The 23646-nt window shown below is 45.5% G+C and overlaps 1 protein-coding gene across 4 annotated transcripts in view; it reads right to left on the reverse strand.

Moving 5' to 3' along the window:
- LOC115166236 (ectodysplasin-A) overlaps nt 1-23646 on the reverse strand; it is a 40380-nt gene that overhangs the window by 12065 nt on the left and 4669 nt on the right. For 2 of the 4 annotated variants that reach the window (XM_029720071.1, XM_029720059.1), the window contains exons 2-7: nt 22015-22507; nt 12170-12211; nt 10983-11162; nt 2903-2937; nt 2470-2521; nt 2039-2169 (exon numbers count right to left, since the gene is read on the reverse strand). In XM_029720071.1, the coding sequence (XP_029575931.1) occupies nt 2039-2169; nt 2470-2521; nt 2903-2937; nt 10983-11162; nt 12170-12211; nt 22015-22507 (933 nt within the window). The remainder of the gene's footprint in view (nt 1-2038; nt 2170-2469; nt 2522-2902; nt 2938-10982; nt 11163-12169; nt 12212-22014; nt 22508-23646) is intronic. The other 2 variants (XM_029720079.1, XM_029720064.1) reach the window with 2 other exon arrangements.

Here is a 23646-nt window from a genome sequence, read left to right on the forward strand (position 1 = left end):
GTCAACAAAATAATACAATCAATGAGTCAAACAAAGCCCAGTAACTACCAGCATAGTGTGCACAAGCACTACAACAAACAATTAAGGACAAAGACATGGGGGGGAACAGAGGGTTAAATACACAACATGTAATTGATGGAATTGGAATCAGGTGTGATGGAAGACAAGACAAAACCAATGGATCGGCGATGGCTAGAAGGTCGGTGACTTCGACCGCTGAACGCCGCCCGAACAAGGAGAGGGACCAACTTCGGTGGAAGTCGTGACAATACCCAAGAAGACTCGAGGCTTTGATCGCTGCCAAAGGTGCTGAGTAAAAGGTCCTGAATGCCAAATCGGCCTTTTTTTTAAGTAAACATTTCTAAAAACTAGTTTTTGCTTTGTCATATGGGGTATTGTGATGTTATATGGGGTATTGTGTGTAAATTGATGAAGGAAAAAAACAATTTAATCAATTTTAGAATAAGACAGTAACGTAACAAAATGTATATGGCCATGTTATTTTCTACTCCCTGTATATGGCCGTGTTATTTTCTACTCCCTGTATATAGCCGTGTTATTTTCTACTCCCTGTATATAGCCGTGTTATTTTCTACTCCCTGTATATGGCCGTGTTATTTTCTACTCCCTGTATATAGCCGTGTTATTTTCTACTCCCTGTATATAGCCGTGTTATTTTCTACTCCCTGTATATAGCCGTGTTATTTTCTACTCCCTGTATATAGCCGTGTTATTTTCTACTTCCTGTATATAGCCGTGTTATTTTCTACTTCCTGTATATAGCCGTGTTATTTTCTACTCCCTGTATATGGCCGTGTTATTTTCTACTCCCTGTATATAGCCATGTTATTTTCTACTTCCTGTATATAGCCATGTTATTTACTACTTCCTGTATATAGCCATGTTATTTACTACTTCCTGTATATAGCCATGTTATTTACTAATTCCTGTATATAGCCGTGTTATTTTCTACTCCCTGTATATAGCCATGTTATTTTCTACTTCCTGTATATAGCCGTGTTATTTTCTACTTCCTGTATATAGCCGTGTTATTTTCTACTTCCTGTATATAGCCATGTTATTTTCTACTTCCTGTATATAGCCATGTTATTTACTACTTCCTGTATATAGCCATGTTATTTACTACTTCCTGTATATAGCCATGTTATTTACTACTTCCTGTATATAGCCATGTTATTTACTACTTCCTGTATATAGCCGTGTTATTTTCTACTCCCTGCATATAGCCGTGTTATTTTCTACTTCCTGTATATAGCCGTGTTATTTTCTACTTCCTGTATATAGCCGTGTTATTTTCTACTTCCTGTATATAGCCGTGTTATTTACTACTTCCTGTATATAGCCGTGTTATTTTCTACTCCCTGTATATAGCCGTGTTATTTTTACTCGTTATTAGTTATTCCTTGTGTCACTATTTATCTTTAACTCTGCATTGTTGGAAAAGGACCCATGAATAAGCATTTCCCCATTAGTCTACACCTGTTGTTTACCAATCATGTGACAAATGAAATTGTAGTATTAGTACAGTTGTGGTATTACCGTAGTACAGTTGTGGTATTACCGTAGTACAGCTGTGGTATTACCGTAGTACAGCTGTGGTATTACCGTAGTACAGCTGTGGTATTACCGTAGCACAGCTGTGGTATTACCGTAGCACAGCTGTGGTATTACTATAGTACAGTTGTGGTATTACTATATATAAAGTAGGTGGAGACTGTAGTAGTAATAGCAATGTAGTAAAGTTGTAGTATTATTGTAGTAGAGCTGTACTATTACTGTAGGATAGTTGTAAGATTGTAGAATTGTATTAGTCACTACTCACTTCTACCTGACTATATATATGAAGTAGGTAGAGACTGTAGTAGTATATAGTATTAGTAATGTAGTAAAGTTGTAGTATTATTGTAGTAGTCACTACTCACTTCTACCTGACTATATATGAAGTAGGTAGAGACTGTAGTAGTATATAGTATTAGTAATGTAAAGTTGTAGTATTATTGTAGTAGTCACTACTCACTTCTACCTGACTATATATGAAGTAGATGCCGTCTAGTAGGACCTCCAGTTGTCCGGAGCGAGAGTGCATCTTGAAGACACGGTGGTGGATCGACACCATCTTCCAGTTCCTCAAAACACCTTCAGACAGGTCTAGACAAAGACATCAATCAATCAATCAATCAATCAATCTATCAATCAATCAATCTATCAATCAGTCAATATATCAATCAATCAATATATCAATCAATCAATATATCAATCAATATATCAATCAATCAATCAATATATCAATCAATATATCAATCAATATATCAATCAATCATGGGGGAAAGGCAGTCAAAACAACCAGAGTAAACACCCAGAGCACCTCTGAACAGGAGTAAATTCACAGCTACAGTATTTGAATGTAGATAACACCAAGCAAAAGGTTTATCTATAATGGACACTTACCCTCCTTGACCTGTATGGTGGTTTCCTGTCCTTGTAGATGCACCACGGCAGGCTGCAACACACATCACATACATCTAGTCAGGCGACTGGAGCTCGACCCTCAACCTTCAATACGGTTTAGTAGAACAAGAAGAACTTGTAGATGCACCATTTTACATTTTAGTCATTTAGCAGACGCTCTTATCCAGACTTATCCGTACTGGTCCCCCGTGGGAATCGAACCCACAACCCTGGCGTTGCAAACACCATGCTCTACCAACTGAGCCACACGGGACACTGCTGTACCACACAGCAGGCGGTACCACACAGCAGATCACTTCTAATCAGTCTTTAGGAGCACAGCATTACTCAAACCTTCATCGTTTTTCAGTATAATAATAAGTTGTGTAATAAATGTGTTGTAAAACATTTGTTTAAAGATGAAATACTCTACCTGGAATTCTCTTGTTCTGGTTTTATCGACGACTCCTGTAACAGATAGATATCAGATCAGTTCCTAACTCTTTAACTTTGTCCCAAATGGTACCCTATTCCCTTTACAGTTCACTACATTTGACCAGGGCCACAACAAAAGTAATGCACTATACAGGGTTCCATTTGGGACGCCACCCCCTCCTAACCCCAACTTCAGGCAGGAGAACAAAAGGAGAAAGTGATCTAAACTAGGGCTGTGGCGGCCATGTTGTCAGCAAGGGGACCGTTAATTAACATGTACACATTCAGCATCTCCTGGCTTCCAAACACAGCCTACAAACCACTGATACAGACCTTTGGAACATCCACATTTTAAAAAGTCTAATAAATCCATGTAATATAGTCTACACCTTCACAATAAATCCATTATTTATTTTAGACAGGTCTAAAGAAACATGATATGAAGAAAATGTTGTCTATTTCAGAAGAACAGAATAGCATACTCGTGAGTTGTCCTTATGTTAGGTCCTGATCTGGCTGTGCCATATCACTGTGGGGCTACACTAGTTCATTTAGCAGGTCCTGATGTGGCTGTGCCATGTGGCTGTGGGCTACACTTGTTCATTTAGCAGGTCCTGATGTGGCTGTGGGCTACACTTGTTCATTTAGCAGGTCCTGATGTGGCTGTGGGCTACACTAGTTCATTTAGCAGGTCCTGATGTGGCTGTGCCATGTGGCTGTGGGCTACACTAGTTCATTTAGCAGGTCCTGATGTGGCTGTACCATATGGCTGTGGGCTACACTAATTCATTTAGCAGGTCCTGATGTGGCTGTGGGCTACACTAGTTCATTTAGCAGGTCCTGATGTGGCTGTGGGCTACACTAGTTCATTTAGCAGGTCCTGATGTGGCTGTGGGCTACACTAGTTCATTTAGCAGGTCCTGATGTGGCTGTACCATATGGCTGTGGGCTACACTAAGTCATTTAGCAGACAAGATTTGCTTATAATTCCGTGGCATTATTTTCTAGTATGAAGAATACAATTGAACAAAGCTGAATAAAATAAGAAAGGCTATCTTCTCCAAACGATTTGAGGGAGTGAGCACATGCGGCTATTCTGTGTTGGGCGGTTAACAAAGAAACAGGTCCTCCTAGATGCTTAATGTAGAGTTATTAATGTAACTTTAGTTGTTCTACAGACGTTGGGCTGTATGTTTTGATGTTTAATACATTATAAGGCTTCATGATGTGACTAATGACGATTTGAAAAAAGTTGCATGAAAGGCATGAGCTCTGCTTTGTTTTGTTTTTTTCTCAGGTTGCACACACTTCATCAGTCTCTCATTCACAATTTGACAAGCACTTGATAATGCCTCGAATTTCCCGGCTGCATCCCGTTTGTGTGACCTTAATGCCCCCTAAAAAAATCCATGCCACTGGCCGTTGTGCCCTTGGGCTGAATATAATAATCATAATTCCCTTCTCCCGGCTGCGTGCCGAAGCACCGCTCACTCACAAGGCTTTCCGTCTCGTGATCGTCTTCACTTGTAGCCTGTGAGAAAGACCCAGACACATGGGGGAGGCAATTCCGAGGAGCATATTGAAGATATTGGAAGAATTGTTCACATTTCCTTTTCGTCAGCCAATAAGATGAGTAGGCTTAACGAACAGCAAAAGCACTAGCCTATGTCAATCTACTATCCCCCATAGTACAAAAGTAGACCTATTATATTCTGTGTGAGAAATAAATATTCCAAACAAAGTCTGGGACAGTTGTAGGATGCGATACACCTCAAATTAATACAACCACTAGCATCAAAAAACCTTTTATAAGCAATGACCTGACGTAACAGACCAGAAGGTTTAGCTTAAAATGTTTATAAACTATTAGGCTATTTCTTCACAGCAATGCACACATGACAGTAGGCTATACGCGCAAAGGTTCCATTAGCAGGAAACAGCATTATCAACAGCGACCACAAATGCAATTATGTATGTAATGCTTTTATAATAAAGGAGCATTTTTATGGTGAAAATGACCTTCCCCAAAGTTGAAACTCACGTGCCCGTTTATGTATGCCAGTTAGGCTCTACACCCGTTGTAAAACAAATGAATGTGCTTCATTTAAAAAAGTTATTTGGACACTTTAGTTGTGATACTAACCTTATTAAACATATAGGCCTATGGGCTACTAACCTTATTAAACATATAGGACTATGGGCTACTAACCTTATTAAACATATAGGACTATGGGCTACTAACCTTATTAAAACATATAGGACTATGGGCTACTAACCTTATTAAAACATATAGGACTATGGGCTACTAACCTTATTAAAACATATAGGACTATGGGCTAGACTACATGAGGGGTGATACTAACCTTATTAAAACATAAAGGCCTATGGGCTACTAACCTTATTAAAACATATAGGACTATGGGCTACTAACCTTATTAAAACATATAGGACTATGGGCTACTAACCTTATTAAACATATAGGACTATGGGTTACTAACCTTATTAAAACATATAGGACTATGGGCTACTAACCTTATTAAAACATATAGGACTATGGGCTACTAACCTTATTAAAACATATAGGACTATGGGCTAGACTACATGAGGGGTGATACTAACCTTATTAAACATATAGGACTATGGGCTACTAACCTTATTAAACATATAGGCCTATGGGCTACTAACCTTATTAAACATATAGGACTATGGGCTACTAACCTTATTAAACATATAGGACTATGGGCTAGGCTACATGAGGTGTGATACTAACCTTATTAAAACATATAGGACTATGGGCTAGGCTACATGAGGGGTGATACTAACCTTATTAAAACATATAGGACTATGGGCTAGGCTACATGAGGGGTGATACTAACCTTATTAAAACATATAGGACTATGGGCTAGGCTACATGAGGTGTGATACTAACCTTATTAAACATATAGGACTATGGGCTACTAACCTTATTAAACATATAGGCCTATGGGCTACTAACCTTATTAAACATATAGGACTATGGGTTACTAACCTTATTAAAACATATAGGACTATGGGCTACTAACCTTATTAAACATATAGGCCTATGGGCTACTAACCTTATTAAAACATATAGGACTATGGGCTACTAACCGTATTAAACATATAGGACTATGGGCTACTAACCTTATTAAAACATATAGGACTATGGTCTACTAACCTTATTAAACATATAGGACTATGGACTACTAACCTTATTAAACATATAGGACTATGGGCTACTAACCTTATTAAACATATAGGACTATGGGCTAGGCTACATGAGGTGTGATACTAACCTTATTAAAACATATCGGACTATGGGCTAGGCTACATGAGGGGTGATACTAACCTTATTAAAACGTATAGGACTATGGGCTACTAACCTTATTAAACATATAGGACTATGGGCTACTAACCGTATTAAAACATATAGGACTATGGGCTACTAACCTTATTAAAACATATAGGACTATGGGCTACTAACCTTATTAAACATATAGGACTATGGGCTACTAACCTTATTAAAACATATAGGACTATGGGCTACTAACCTTATTAAACATATAGGACTATGGGCTACTAACCTTATAGGACTATGGGCTACTAACCTTATTAAACATATAGGACTATGGGCTACTAACCTTATTAAACATATAGGACTATGGGCTACTAACCTTATAGGACTATGGGCTACTAACCGTATTAAACATATAGGACTATGGGCTACTAACCTTATTAAACATATAGGACTATGGGCTACTAACCTTATTAAAACATATAGGACTATGGGCTACTAACCTTATTAAAACATATAGGACTATGGGCTAGACTACATGAGGGGTGATACTAACCTTATTAAACATATAGGCCTATGGGCTACTAACCTTATTAAAACATATAGGACTATGGGCTACTAACCTTATTAAAACATATAGGACTATGGGCTACTAACCTTATTAAAACATATAGGACTATGGGCTACTAACCTTATTAAAACATATAGGACTATGGGCTACTAACCTTATTAAACATATAGGACTATGGGCTACTAACCTTATTAAACATAGGACTATGGGCTACTAACCTTATAGGACTATGGGCTACTAACCGTATTAAACATATAGGACTATGGGCTACTAACCTTATTAAACATATAGGACTATGGGCTACTAACCTTATAGGACTATGGGCTACTAACCTTATAGGACTATGGGCTACTAACCGTATTAAACATATAGGACTATGGGCTACTAACCTTATAGGACTATGGGCTACTAACCGTATTAAACATATAGGACTATGGGCTACTAACCTTATTAAACATATAGGACTATGGGCTACTAACCTTATTAAACATATAGGACTATGGGCTACTAACCTTATAGGACTATGGGCTACTAACCGTATTAAACATATAGGACTATGGGCTACTAACCTTATTAAACATATAGGACTATGGGCTACTAACCTTATTAAAACATATAGGACTATGGGCTACTAACCTTATTAAAACATATAGGACTATGGGCTAGACTACATGAGGGGTGATACTAACCTTATTAAACATATAGGCCTATGGGCTACTAACCTTATTAAACATATAGGACTATGGGCTTCTAACCTTATTAAAACATATAGGACTATGGGCTACTAACCTTATTAAAACATATAGGACTATGGGCAAGACTACATGAGGGGTGATACTAACCTTATTAAAACATATAGGACTATGGGCTAGGCTACATGAGGTGTGATACTAACCTTATTAAAACATATAGGACTATGGGCTACTAACCTTATTAAAACATATAGGACTATGGGCTACTAACCTTATTAAACATATAGGACTATGGGCTACTAACCTTATTAAAACATATAGGACTATGGGCTACTAACCTTATTAAACATATAGGACTATGGGCTACTAACCTTATTAAACATATAGGACTATGGGCTACTAACCTTATTAAAACATATAGGACTATGGGCTGGGCTACATGAGGTGTGAGACTAAAAAAGCATGCGCAACAGCTGGGCATCACTCACAAGAGATAATATATAATAATAATATATCATTCACAAGAGATAATATATAATTCACAAGAGATAATATATCATAATCATATATCATTAACAAGAGATAATATATAATATATATAATTCACAAGAGAAAATATATATAATTCACAAGAGATAATATATCATAATAATATATAAATTCACAAGAGATAATATATAATTCCCAAGAGATAATATATCATAATAATATATCATTAGCCTATCAAGTGGCTAATATTGTCACCCATCAGACTATTCTTGATGTAATATTGTCCATATACTAAATAATATATGTGTGACATTTGTTTTGATTTAGAATGGACCATTATCATGCACCTGTATCAGAACAGGGGGGGAAAATACATGTCATCTATGCTCTTAACCCTGCTGTTGTGTTCATTTACATTACATTTACGTCATTTAGCAGACGCTCTTATCCAGAGCGACTTACAAATTGGTGCATTCACCTTATGATATCGTTTCATGTTAATTAATTGTGTGTTCCCGGTCCGAAATGACCCCCCCATTATAGCTGATTATAAATCCATAATAATACATATATTATCACCTAATGTTGTGTTAAATCTTTTTATCAACTTAAGATCTTGTGAACATTACAAGTTTTGAACTTCTATTTGCAATTTATGGCCTGTAGGCCTCATTGACCTGAGCTCGTACAACTCGTTTTTGAGTAAATAAAAGCATAATGTTTGGATTATTCTGACAATAACAAATATTCAGATGAAACATATTGTGTTATTTATCACAGACTACTTTGTGTCAAAGTTTAACAAGGACTCTCTCCTCCTCACCAGTGTCATGATCAAAGATATGATCAAGAGCCTCATATACAGTATATCGTTCGGTCATTGTGCTGCCACAGAATGAATTGTGATCCAGGCTTCAGAAAAGCTATATATACCAGAGCTGCGAGGAAAGTTCTATATATTATTGAAACAATGTTGTGACTGTTTGTGAGAATGTCAACAGGTGTGGTTCCCGTGAGGGTTGCCATGGAAGCCAAGAAGGGGAGTGAGGTGTGTGTGTGTGTGTGTGTGTGTGTGTGTGTGTGTGTGTGTGTGTGTGTGTGCTCAAACACACATGGGGGTCTGGGAGAGGAAGTGTGTCCATCTGATGAATGTGCATGTGCCTGAACTCAATTTTATACACTAATTGTAGTCTCACCCACTCATTTCTAATGACCAGTCATTTTTGACCGGGAACACCACAGGTGTACAAAAGTTAAATAAAATTTCATGAAAATCATCAAAATGTATTTTGTGTGTTCAGATGCCCTGTGTGGACAAAGTCATGGAACCTTATGACAATCAGATTAAATGAACAACATTTTTCAGAGAGAAAACGTCGCTAAATGGGTCCAATTCGACCGGAACACAGCAGGAGGGTTAAATAACGAATGGAGGACGCTTTTCCCCCGTGGTTTATTTTCATGCCAGCCAGGTAGGCTATACTCCTGTTGTAAAGATAAACAATGTGCTTAATATTAGAAAAGTTGAGAAATAAATATAGTAGGTTTAGTCTATAGAAAGCTGATGGGATCCTCCTCTTTTTAATAGAGGCCATCACTCTGTTTTCTCTCAATTGCATAGCCTATAGAAATGATAAAAACGGTTGGCTGTGAATGCTCTCACCCGCTATTAAAATTATGATGACTGTGATTTAGGTTCTGACCCTCCACAGGAAGTCCAGTCAGAACAACGCTGATGCTTTTCTGGGTTCTGACCCGCCACAGGAAGTCCAGTCAGAACAACGCTGATGCTTTTCTGGGTTCTGACCCGCCACAGGAAGTCCAGTCAGAACAACGCTGATGCTTTTCTGGGTTCTGACCCGCCACAGGAAGTCCAGTCAGAACAACGCTGATGCTTCTCTGGGTTCTGACCCGCCACAGGAAGTCCGGTCAGAACAACGCTGATGCTTCTCTGGGTTCTGACCCGCCACAGGAAGTCCGGTCAGAACAACGCTGATGCTTCTCTGGGTTCTGACCCGCCACAGGAAGTCCGGGTTAGGGTTCCATTTCCTTTTCACTAACACACGTTTGTATTGTAGCCCTGGATAAACTCACCTGATTCAACTCATCGAAGGCCTAAAATGATTAGTTAACAAGTTTAATCAGGTGTGTTTGTCGAGGGCTACAATAAACTGTACTGCTGGTAGTACTGGAGGACTGGAGCTGGGAACCACTGCTATAGAGAACAGGGTGCCCCCTGGGAACCACTGCTATAGGGAACAGGGTGCCCCCTGGGAACCACTGCTATAGGGAACAGGGTGCCCCCTGGGAACCACTGCTATAGGGAACAGGGTGCCCCCTGGGAACCACTGCTATAGGGAACAGGGTGCCCCCTGGGAACCACTGCTATAGGGAACAGGGTGCCCCCTGGGAACCACTGCTATATGGAACAGGGTGCCCCCTGGGAACCACTGCTATAGGGAACAGGGTGCCCCCTGGGAACCACTGCTATAGGGAACAGGGTGCCCCCTGGGAACCACTGCTATAGGGAACAGGGTGCCCCTTGGGAACCACTGCTATAGGGAACAGGGTGCCCCCTGGGAACCACTGCTATAGGGAACAGGGTGCCCCCTGGGAACCACTGCTATAGGGAACAGGGTGCCCCCTGGGAACCACTGCTATAGGGAACAGGGTGCCCCCTGGGAACCACTGCTATAGGGAACAGGGTGCCCCCTGGGAACCACTGCTATAGGGAACAGGGTGCCCCCTGGGAACCACTGCTATAGGGAACAGGGTGCCCCCTGGGAACCACTGCTATAGGGAACAGGGTGCCCCCTGGGAACCACTGCTATAGGGAACAGGGTGCCCCCTGGGAACCACTGCTATAGGGAACAGGGTGCCCCCTGGGAACCACTGCTATAGGGAACAGGGTGCCCCCTGGGAACCACTGCTATAGGGAACAGGGTGCCATTTGGGACACAACCATAATATTACTGAACAATATGCTCGTCTAGATCGATTATCTCATCCTTACCTGCCGGTCCCGTCAGCCCGGGGGGCCCCTGTGCTCCGGGACGACCAGGAGGTCCAGCGGGGCCCACAGCGTTACTACCAGGAATACCAGGGATACCAGGAATACCTGGAGGCCCCTGGGGGCCTGGGGAACCAGGTGGACCGGGGGAGCCCTGAGCTCCTGGAGGAGACCTCTTCCTGCCTGGGGCACACGGACACACAGAAATACATCATGAGTATTATTCCTATCGTTAATACGAAAGAATATCTGGTGCCTAAAGTCAACTGACTAATGTCTGTAGATGAATTAAGGCAGAGTTTCAACATAACAGGTAGTCTGAGTCTCATTAAGTCCATGAACGTTATCTGTGCACCATGAACTCAGTGCATTACAGGAGGTTAAGAGGAGGAAACATTACAGGAGGCTCAGAAGAGGACACATTACAGGAGGCTCAGAGGAGGACACATTACAGGAGGCTCAGAGGAAGACACATTACAGGAGGCTCAGAGGAGGACACATTACAGGAGGCTCAGAGGAAGACACATTACAGGAGGCTCAGAGGAAGACACATTACAGGAGGCTCAGAGGAAGACACATTACAGGAGGTTCCGAGGAAGACACATTACAGGAGGTTCAGAGGAGGACATATTACAGGAGGCTCAGAGGAGGACATATTACAGGAGGCTCAGAGGAGGAAACATTACAGGAGGCTCAGAGGAGGACATATTACAGGAGGCTCAGAGGAGGAAACATTACAGGAGGCTCAGAGGAGGAAACATTACAGGAGGCTCAGAGGAGGAAACATTACAGGAGGCTCAGAGGAGGAAACATTACAGGAGGCTCAGAGGAGGACACATTACAGGAGGCTCAGAGGAGGACATATTACAGGAGGCTCAGAGGAGGAAACATTACAGGAGGCTCAGAGGAGGACATATTACAGGAGGCTCAGAGGAAGACACATTACAGGAGGCTCAGAGGAAGACACATTACAGGAGGCTCAGAGGAGGACACATTACAGGAGGCTCAGAGGAGGAAACATTACAGGAGGCTCAGAGGAGGACATATTACAGGAGGCTCAGAGGAAGACACATTACAGGAGGCTCAGAGGAAGACATATTACAGGAGGTTCAGAGGAGGACATATTACAGGAGGCTCAGAGGAGGAAACATTACAGGAGGCTCAGAGGAGGAAACATTACATGAAATCACCTTTCTTTCTTCTTTCCGTTTCTTTCCGTTTCCCAGTTGATTCTGAAAGACAAACAAGTGTTTCATCTAGTCTTGATGGTGGACTGAACACCAGGTATTTCCCTGAATACAGTAACACTACAACCTCTGCCTCCCTGAATACAGTAACACTACAACCTCTGCCTCCCTGAATACAGTAACACTACAACCTCTGCCTCCCTGAACACAGTAACACTACAACCTCTGCCTCCCTGAACACAGTAACACTACAACCTCTGCCTCCCTGAATACAGTAACACTACAACCTCTGCCTCCCTGAATAAAGTAACACTACAACCTCTGCCTCCCTGAATACAGTAACACTACAACCTCTGCCTCCCTGAATACAGTAACACTACATCCTCTGCCTCCCTGAATACAGTAACACTACAACCTCTGCCTCCCTGAATACAGTAACACTACATCCTCTACCTTCCTGAACACAGTAACACTACAACCTCAACAAGCATGTGTGTATTGCGCTCTGCGGTGTGTGTGTGTGTGTCCATCAGGCTGGGTGTGTGTGTGTGCGCGCGCGCGTGTGTGTGTGCAGTGTGTGTGTGTGTCCATCTGCGGTGTGTGTGTGTGTGTCTGCGGTGTGTGTGTCCATCTGCGGTGTGTGTGTGTCTGCGGTGTGTGTGTGTCCATCTGCGGTGTGTGTGTGTGTCTGCGGTGTGTGTGTGTGTGTGTGTGTCCATCTGCGGTGTGTGTATTCCAGTAATTTCTAAGTGTGGTTTCACCTCCAGCCTGAAGCGTTCTTAGACCACATCAGGCTGTGTGTGTGCGCGGTGTGTCTGCGGTGTGTGTATGTGTGTGCGGTGTGTGTGTGTGTGTGTGTCTGCGGTATGTGGTGGTGTGTGTGTGAGTGTGTGCGTGCAGTGTGTGTGCGGTATGTGGTGGTGTGTGTGTGTGTGTGTGTGGATGATTAGACATCTTCCTGTCCTATGAATTAGCCTCAGATGGGGAATGTAGCCAGATGAAAGTGTGAATTAGTTCCCATATGCAATCTGGCTGTCCCCCTGTTCACCACGTCACTACCGAGGCCATCTGGCTGTCCCCCCGTTCACCACGTCACTACCGAGGCCATCTGGCTGTCCCCCCGTTCACCACGTCACTACCGAGGCCATCTGGCTGTCCCCCAGTTCACCACGTCACTACCGAGGCCATCTGGCTGTTCCCCCGTTCACCACGTCACTACCGAGGCCATCTGGCTGTCCCCCCGTTCACCACGTCACTACCGAGGCCATCTGGCTGTCCCCCCGTTCACCACGTCACTACCGAGGCCATCTGGCTGTCCCCCCGTTCACCACGTCACTACCGAGGCCATCTGGCTGTCCCCCCGTCACTACCGAGGCCATCTGGCTGTCCCCCCGTCACTACCGAGGCCATCTGGCTGTCCCCCCGTTCACCACGTCACCACCGAGGCCATCTGGCTGTCCCCCTGTTCACCACGTCACCACCGAGGCCATCTGGCTGTCCCCCCGTTCACCACGTCACTACCGAGGCCATCTGGCTGTCCCCCTGTTCACCACGTCACCACCGAGGCCATCTGGCTGTCCCCCCGTTCACCACGTCACTACCGAGGCCATCTGGCTGTTCCCCCGTTCACCACGTCACTACCGAGGCCAGGCCTTACCATGAGTACATCACAGCCATGTGGCCAGCGTCTCCCCCCCCCATCTCCCCCCTGTTCCTCCCCCCTGTTCCTCCCTCCTATCCATCTCCCTCCTCTTCCTTCCTCCGAGGACGCGCCGGGGGGGGCCGTCTCAGAGGACGCCCCGGGTGGGCCGTCTCAGAGGACGCGCCGGGGGGGGCCGTCTCAGAGGCCGTCTCAGAGGACGCGCCGGGGGGGGGGCCGTCTCAGAGGACGCGCCGGAGGGGGGGCCGTCTCAGAGGACGCGCCGGGGGGGGGCCGTCTCAGAGGACGCGCCGGGGGGGGGCCGTCTCAGAGGACGCGCCGGGGGGGCCGTCTCAGAGGACGCGCCGGGGGGGCCGTCTCAGAGGAAGCGCCGGGGGGGCCGTCTCAGAGGACGTCTCAGGTTTTGACGTATTGATGTGTTTCATTCATTTGACTGATTTGATTTAGTACCTCCATCTCCAGTAATCAGTAAGTATTCAGTATCTCAATATGCAGAGCATTGCTTTAGTACTCCATGTTTAGAATGTGAGCTATGCTAATAAAAAAAACCTTGGGTCTTTGAAGATGTCGGTCTCCGGGAGTAACACGTGCGCGCACACACACACACACACACACACACACACACAGCTCAGAGGCTGCGATTACAAAAGGATTTGTGTGTGTGTTGAGAGCAGGGGTCTGGTAGTGGTTAGTCTCTCAGTTTTACAGACGGATGGTGAATGTCCCAAAGGTGAGTTCTTTCTACTAATTTAAACCTAATAACTGAGATTCACCTGAGTAATCAGTCAGCTCCCTGTAATCCCACGTCTAGAGGAACGTCCTGCAATCCCACGTCTAGAGGAACGTCCTGCAATCCCACGTCTAGAGGAACGTCCTGCAATCCCACGTCTAGAGGAACGTCCTGCAATCCCACGTCTAGAGGAACGTCCTGCAATCCCACGTCTAGAGGAACGTCCTGCAATCCCACGTCTAGAGGAACGTCCTGCAATCGCCCGTCTAGAGGAACGTCCTGCAATCGCCCGTCTAGAGGAACGTCCTGCAATCGCCCGTCTAGAGGAACGTCCTGCAATCGCCCGTCTAGAGGAACGTCCTGCAATCGCCCGTCTAGAGGAACGTCCTGCAATCGCACGTCTAGAGGAACGTCCTGCAATCGCACGTCTAGAGGAACGTCCTGCAATCGCACGTCTAGAGGAACGTCCTGCAATCGCCAGTCTAGAGGAACGTCCTGTAATCGCAAGTCTAGAGGAACGTCCTGCAATCGCCAGTCTAGAGGAACGTCCTGCAATCGCCAGTCTAGAGGAACGTCCAACACTCTAACCACCTGCTTTACATTGCACTCCACGAGGAGCCTGCCTGTTATGCAAATGCAGTAAGAAGCCAAGTTAAGTTGCTAGCTAGCATTAAACTTATCTTGTAAAAAACAATCAATCATAATCACTAGTTAACTACACATGGTTGATGATATTACTAGTTTATCTAGCCTGTCCTGCGTTGCATATAATCGATGCGGTGCGCATTCGCGAAAAAGGACTGTCGTTGCTCCAACTTGTACCGAACCATAAACATCAACGCCTTTCTTAAAATCAATACACAAGTATATATTTTTAAACCTGCATATTTAGTTAATACTGCCTGCTAACATGAATTTCTTTTAACTAGGGAAAATGTGTCACTTCTGCAACAGAGTCAGGGTATATGCAGCAGTTTGGGCCACCTGGCTCGTTGCGAACTGTGAAGACTTTTTCTTCCTAACAAAGACAGCCGACTTCGCCAAACGGGGGATGATTTAACAAAAGTGCATTTGCGAAAAAAAGCACAATTGCACGAATGTACCTAACCATAAACATCAATGCCTTTCTTAAAATCAATACACAAGTATATATTTTTAAACCTGCATATTTAGCTAAAAGAAATTCAGGTTAGCAGGCAATATTAACCAGGTGAAATTGTGTCACTTCTCTTGCGTTCATTGCACGCAGAGTCAGGGTATATGCAACAGTTTGGGCCGCCTGGCTCGTTGCGAACTAATTTGCCAAAATTTTACGTAATTATGACATAACATTGAAGGTTGTGTAATGTAACAGGAATATTTAGACTTATGGATGCCACCCGTTAGATAAAATACGGAACGGTTCCGTATTTCACTGAAATAATAAACGTGATAGTTCACGGATTCGACCATATTAATGACCTAAGGCTCGTATTTGTTTGTGTTTTTACGTTATAATTAAGTCTATGATTTGATAGAGCAGTCTGACTGAGCGGTGGTAGGCAGCAGCAGGCTCGTAAGCATTCATTCAAACAGCACTTTCGTGCGTTTTGCATTGCGCTGTTTATGACTTCAAGCCTATCAACTCCCAAGATGAGGCTGGTGTAACTGTGAAGGACCTCGGCGTTACTCTGGACCCTGATCTCTCTTTTGAATAACATATCAAGACTGTTTCAAGGACAGCTTTTTTCCATCTACGTAACATTGCAAAAATCAGACACTTTCTGTCCAAAAATGATGCAGAAAAATTTATCCATGCTTTTGTTAGTTCTAGGCTGGACTACTGCAATGCTCTACTTTCCGGCTACCCGGATAAAGCACTAAACAAACTTCAGTTAGTGCTAAATACGGCTGCTAGAATCCTGACTAGAACCAAAAAATGTGATCATATTACTCCAGTGCTAGCCTCTCTACACTGGCTTCCTGTTAAGGCAAGGGCTGATTTCAAGGTTTTACTGCTAACCTACAAAGCATTACATGAGCTTGCTCCTACCTATCTTTCCGATTTGGTCCTGCCGTACATACCTACACGTACGCTACGGTCACAAGACGCAGGCCTCCTAATTGTCCCTAGAATTTCTAAGCAAACGGCTGGAGGTAGGGCTTTCTCCTATAGAGCTCCATTTTTATGGAATGGTCTGCCTACCAATGTGAGAGACGCAGACTCAGTCTCAACCTTTAAGTCTTTACTGAAGACTTATCTCTTCAGTAGGTCCTATGATTAAGTATTGTCTGGCCCAGGAGTGTGAAGGTGAACGGAAAGGCTGGAGCAACGAACCGCCCTTGCTGTCTCTGCCTTGCCGGTTCCCCTCTCTCCACTGGGATTCTCTGCCTCTAACCCTATTACAGGGGCTGAGTCACTGGCTTACTGGTGCTCTTCCATGCCGTCCATGGGAGGGGTGCGTCACTTGAGTGGGTTGAGTCACTGACGTGGTCTTCCTGTCTGGGTTGGCGCCCCCCTCTTGGGTTGTGCCTTGGCGGTGATCTTTGTGGGCTATACTCGGCCTTGTCTTCGGACGGTAAGTTGGTGGTTGTAGACATCCCTCTAGTGGTGTGGGGGCTGTGCTTTGGCAAAGTGGGTGGGGTTATATCCTGCCTGTTTGGCCCTGTCCGGGGGCATCATCGGATGGGGCCACAGTGTCTTCTGACCCCTCCTGTCTCAGCCTCCAGTATTTATGCTGCAGTAGTTTATGTGTTGGGGGGCTAGGGTCAGTCTGTTACATCTGGAGTATTTATCTTGTCTTATGCGGTGTCCTGTGTGAATTTAAATATGCTCTCTCTCTCCCTCTTTCTTTCTCTCTCTCGGAGGACCTGAGCCCTAGGACCATGCCTCAGGACTACCTGGCATGATGACTCCTTGCTGTCCCCAGTCCACCTGGCCGTGCTGCTGCTCCAGTTTCAACTCTTCTGCCTGCGGCTATGGAACCCTGACCTGTTCACCGGACGTGCTTGTTGCACCCTTGACAACTACTATGATTATTATTATTTGACCATGCTGGTCATTTGAACATCTTGGCCATGTTCTGTTATAATCTCCACCCGGCACAGCCAGAAGAGGACTGGCCACTCTTCATAGCCTGGTTCCTCTCTAGGTTTCTTCCTAGGTTTTTGGCCTTTCTAGGGAGTTTTTCCTAGGGAGTTTTTCCTAGCCACCGTGCTTCTTTCACATGCATTGCTTGCTGTTTGGGGTTTTAGGCTGGGTTTCTGTACAGCACTTTGAGATATCAGCTGATGTACGAAGGGCTATATAAATACATTTGATTTGATTTGTAACCAATGTGAAATGGCTAGCTAGTTAGCGGGGTGCGCGCTAATAGCGTTTCAAACGTCCCTCGCTCTGAGACTTGGAGTAGTTGTTTCCCTTGCTCTGCATGGGTAACGCTGCTTCGAGGGTGGCTGTTGTCGATGTGTTCCTGGTTGGAGCCCAGGTAGGAGCGAGGAGAGGGATGGAAGCTATACTGTTACATTGGCAATACTAAAGTGCCTATAAGAACATCCAATAGTCAAAGGTATATGAAATACAAATCGTATAGAGATAAATAGTCCTATAATAACTACAACCTAAAACTTCTTACCTGGGAATATTGTTCCCATGTTCCCAGTTCATATGTTCCCATGTTCTGAGCAAGGAACTTAAACGTTAGCTTTTTACATGGCAAATATTACACTTTTACTTTCTTTTCCAACACTTTGTTTTTGCATTATTTAAACCAAATTGAACATGTTTCATTATTTATTTGAGGCAAATTGATTTTATTGATGTATTATATTAAGTTAAAATAAGTGTTCATTCAGTATTGTTGTAATTGTCATTATTACAAATATTATTATTTTTGTAAATGTATTTATTTATTATTTGTTTGTAAATTTTTTAATTATTAAAATCGGCCGATTAAATCGGCACCGTTTTTTTTTGGGGTCCTCCAATAAATCGGTATCGGCGTTGAAAAATCATAATCGGTCGACCTCTAGCTAAAACAGACAGCACTCTGGGTTAGGACGCCTCAGTACACACATCTACTAGCTAGTAGATCTATTATACACAGAGTGTAAATCCCAAATGGCACCCTATTCTCTATATAGTGCACTACTTTAGACCAGAGCCCTATTCCCTATATAGTGTACTACTATAGACCAGAGCCCTATTCCCTATATAGTGTACTACTATAGACCAGAGCCCTATTCCCTATATAGAGCACTACTATAGACCAGAGCCCTATTTCCTATATAGAGCACTACTATAGACCAGAGCCCTATTCCCTATATAGTGCACTACTATAGACCAGAGCCCTATTCCCTATATAGTGGTACTACTATAGACCAGAGCCCTATTCCCTATATAGTGCACTACTATAGACCAGAGCCCTATTCCCTATATAGTGCACTACTATAGACCAGAGCCCTATTCCCTATATAGTGCACTACTATAGACCAGAGCCCTATTCCCTATATAGTGGTACTACTATAGACCAGAGCCCTATTCCCTACATAGTGCACTACTATAGACCAGAGCCCTATTCCCTATATAGTGCACTACTATAGACCAGAGCCCTATTCCCTATATAGTGCACTACTATAGACCAGAGCCCTATTCCCTATATAGTGCACTACTTTAGACCAGAGCCCTATTCCCTATATAGTGCACTACTTTAGACCAGAGCCCTATTCCCTATATAGTACACTACTTTAGACCAGAGCCCTATTCCCTATATAGTGCACTACTTTTAACCAGAGCCCTATTCCCTATATAGTGCACTACTATAGACCAGAGCCCTATTCCCTATATAGTACACTACTATAGACCAGAGCCCTATTCCCTATATAGTGCACTACTATAGACCAGAACCCTGTTTCCTATATAGTGCACTACTTTAGACCAGGGGCCATATGGAAAAGGGTGTCATTTGGGCCACACAGATAAATAACCAACAAGACAACTAACTAAAGGCAGGTGCTGTAGCTGAGAGTAATGATTGTCCCCTTGCTGACTACTGTGAGGTCCATGTCCATCTTGAACCGATCGCAAAAACGGGGCCAGCCCCTAATTTCCTAATTCAACAATCAGAAAATTGACGAGGAGGGAAGGGCCTGCAACACAATGATCAGGCTGGCAGGCGGATTATCTCCAGCCACAGAACAGAGAGACACGGCCGAGCGTCCAAACCGAGAGAGACACGGCCGAGCGTCCAAACCGAGAGAGACACGGCCGAGCGTCCAAACCGAGAGAGACACGGCCGAGCGTCCAAACCGAGAGAGACACGGCCGAGCGTCCAAACCGAGAGAGACACGGCCGAGCGTCCAAACCGAGAGAGACACGGCCGAGCGTCCAAACCGAGAGAGACACGGCCGAGCTTCCAAACCGAGAGAGACACGGCCGAGCGTCCAAACCGAGAGAGACACGGCCGAACTTCCAAACCGAGAGAGACACGGCCGAACTTCCAAACCGAGAGAGACACGGCCGAACTTCCAAACCGAGAGAGACACGGCCGAACTTCCAAACCGAGAGAGACACGGCCGAGCTTCCAAACCGAGAGAGACACGGCCGAGCTTCCAAACCGAGAGAGACACGGCCGAGCTTCCAAACCGAGAGAGACACGGCCGAGCTTCCAAACCGAGAGAGACACGGCCGAGCTTCCAAACCGAGAGAGACACGGCCGAGCTTCCAAACCGAGAGAGACACGGCCGAACTTCCAAACCGAGAGAGACACGGCCGAACTTCCAAACCGAGAGAGACACGGCCGAACTTCCAAACCGAGAGAGACACGGCCGAACTTCCAAACCGAGAGAGACACGGCCGAACTTCCAAACCGAGAGAGACACGGCCGAACTTCCAAACCGAGAGAGACACGGCCGAGCTTCCAAACCGAGAGAGACACGGCCGAGCTTCCAAACCGAGAGAGACACGGCCGAACTTCCAAACCGAGAGAGACACGGCCGAGCTTCCAAACCGAGAGAGACACGGCCGAGCGTCCAAACCGAGAGAGACACGGCCGAGCGTCCAAACCGAGAGAGACACGGCCGAGCGTCCAAACCGAGAGAGACACGGCCGAGCGTCCAAACCGAGAGAGACACGGCCGAGCGTCCAAACCGAGAGAGACACGGCCGAGCGTCCAAACCGAGAGAGACACGGCCGAACTTCCAAACCGAGAGAGACACGGCCGAACTTCCAAACCGAGAGAGACACGGCCGAACTTCCAAACCGAGAGAGACACGGCCGAACTTCCAAACCGAGAGAGACACGGCCGAACTTCCAAACCGCGAGAGACACGGCCGAACTTCCAAACCGAGAGAGACACGGCCGAGCTTCCAAACCGAGAGAGACACGGCCGAGCTTCCAAACCGAGAGAGACACGGCCGAACTTCCAAACCGAGAGAGACACGGCCGAACTTCCAAACCGAGAGAGACACGGCCGAACTTCCAAACCGAGAGAGACACGGCCGAGCTTCCAAACCGAGAGAGACACGGCCGAACTTCCAAACCGAGAGAGACACGGCCGAACTTCCAAACCGAGAGAGACACGGCCGAACTTCCAAACCGAGAGAGACACGGCCGAACTTCCAAACCGAGAGAGTCACGGCCGAACTTCCAAACCGAGAGAGACACGGCCGAACTTCCAAACCGAGAGAGACACGGCCGAGCTTCCAAACCGAGAGAGACACGGCCGAGCTTCCAAACCGAGAGAGACACGGCCGAGCTTCCAAACCGAGAGAGACACGGCCGAGCTTCCAAACCGAGAGAGACACGGCCGAACTTCCAAACCGAGAGAGACACGGCCGAACTTCCAAACCGAGAGAGACACGGCCGAACTTCCAAACCGAGAGAGACACGGCCGAACTTCCAAACCGAGAGAGACACGGCCGAACTTCCAAACCGAGAGAGACACGGCCGAACTTCCAAACCGAGAGAGACACGGCGAACTTCCAAACCGAGAGAGACACGGCCGAGCTTCCAACCGAGAGAGACACGGCCGAACTTCCAAACCGAGAGAGACACGGCCGAACTTCCAAACCGAGAGAGACACGGCCGAACTTCCAAACCGAGAGAGACACGGCCGAACTTCCAAACCGAGAGAGACACGGCCGAACTTCCAAACCGAGAGAGACACGGCCGAACTTCCAAACCGAGAGAGACACGGCCGAACTTCCAAACCGAGAGAGACACGGCCGAGCTTCCAAACCGAGAGAGACACGGCCGAGCGTCCAAACCGAGAGACGATGAGTTGACCATATAGCCAGCTTCAGGGGACAGGCTCTGCAGCTGACCCTGCCTGTCCTGCCTGTGTGTGTGTGTGTGTGTGTGTGTGTGTGTGTGTGTGTGTGTGTGTGTGTGTGTGTGTGTGTGTGTGTGTGTGTGTGTGTGTGATGGAATAAACAGTTCAAACATGAACACTGTGTAGTTGGTTGAGCTAAAGCCCATACCTGAGTCAGATTGTTGCCTTGGGCTCCGTTTGGCTCTGTGAATACTGCTGCTGTCCCCTGGGGCTGTGGGGGGTCTGGTAGGGTGGCCATCCGGCTGTCTGTGAATACTGCTGCTGTCCCCTGGGGTTGTGGGGGGTCTGGTAGGGTGGCCATCTGGCTGTCTGTGAATACTGCTGCTGTCCCCTGGGGCTGTGGGAGGTCTGGTAAGGTGGCCATCTGGCTGTCTGTGAATACTGCTGCTGTCCCCTGGGGCTGTGGGGGGTCTGGTAGGGTGGCCATCTGGCTGTCTGTGAATACTGCTGCTGTCCCCTGGGGTTGTGGGGGGTCTGGTAGGGTGGCCATCTGGCTGTCTGTGAATACTGCTGCTGTCCCCTGGGGCTGTGGGGGGTCTGGTAGGGTGGCCATCTGGCTGTCTGTGAATACTGCTGCTGTCCCCTGGGGCTGTGGGGGGTCTGGTAGGGTGGCCATCTGGCTGTCTGTGGAGCAACCTCTCCTGTTGAAACAGAAACATAACACTACTCAGGATAGTAATATTTAAGCCTACCCCTGTTCAAAGTAGACTGTCAAATAACACGGCCATATACAGGGAGTAGAAAATAACACGGCCATATACAGGAAGTAGAAAATAACACGGCCATATACAGGAAGTAGAAAATAACACAGCCATATACAGGAAGTAGAAAATAACACAGCCATATACAGGAAGTAGAAAATAACACGGCAATATACAGGGAGTAGAAAATAACATGGCTATATACAGGAAGTAGAAAATAACACGGCCATATACAGGGAGCTCTATCAGTATTGTACTACCCTGTACAGTACTGTATTGTATTAACTAAGACATGCTACCTGGCTGGCCCTACATTAACTAAGACATGCTACCTGGCTGGCCCTACATTAACTAAGACATGCTACCTGGCTGGCCCTACATTAACTAAGACATGCTACCTGGCTGGCCCTACATTAACTAAGACATGCTACCTGGCTGGCCCTACATTAACTAAGACATGCTACCTGGCTGGCCCTACATTAACTAAGACATGCTACCTGACTGCTCTACATTAACTAAGACATGCTACCTGACTGGCCCTACATTAACTAAGACATGCTACCTGACTGGCCCTACATTAACTAAGACATGCTACCTGGCTTCCCCTACATTAACTAAGACATGCTACCTGGCTGGCCCTACATTAACTAAGACATGCTACCTGGCTGGCCCTACATTAACTAAGACATGCTACCTGGCTGGCCCTACATTAACTAAGACATGCTACCTGGCTGGCCCTACATTAACTAAGACATGCTACCTGGCTGGCCCTACATTAACTAAGACATGCTACCTGGCTGGCCTACATTAACTAAGACATGCTACCTGGCTGGCCCTACATTAACTAAGACATGCTACCTGGCTGGCCCTACATTAACTAAGACATGCTACCTGGCTGGCCCTACATTAACTAAGACATGCTACCTGGCTGGCCCTACATTAACTAAGACATGCTACCTGGCTGGCCCTACATTAACTAAGACATGTTACAGTAAATCACCTAACTACTAAGGCATGTAGCATTACATGACTGGATAGCAACGTGGTGGAATGTGTGTCAGGTGCGAACCAGAGGGACA

This window comes from Salmo trutta, chromosome 3 (assembly GCF_901001165.1).
Source record: "Salmo trutta chromosome 3, fSalTru1.1, whole genome shotgun sequence".
Classification (NCBI taxonomy): Eukaryota; Metazoa; Chordata; class Actinopteri; order Salmoniformes; family Salmonidae; genus Salmo; species Salmo trutta.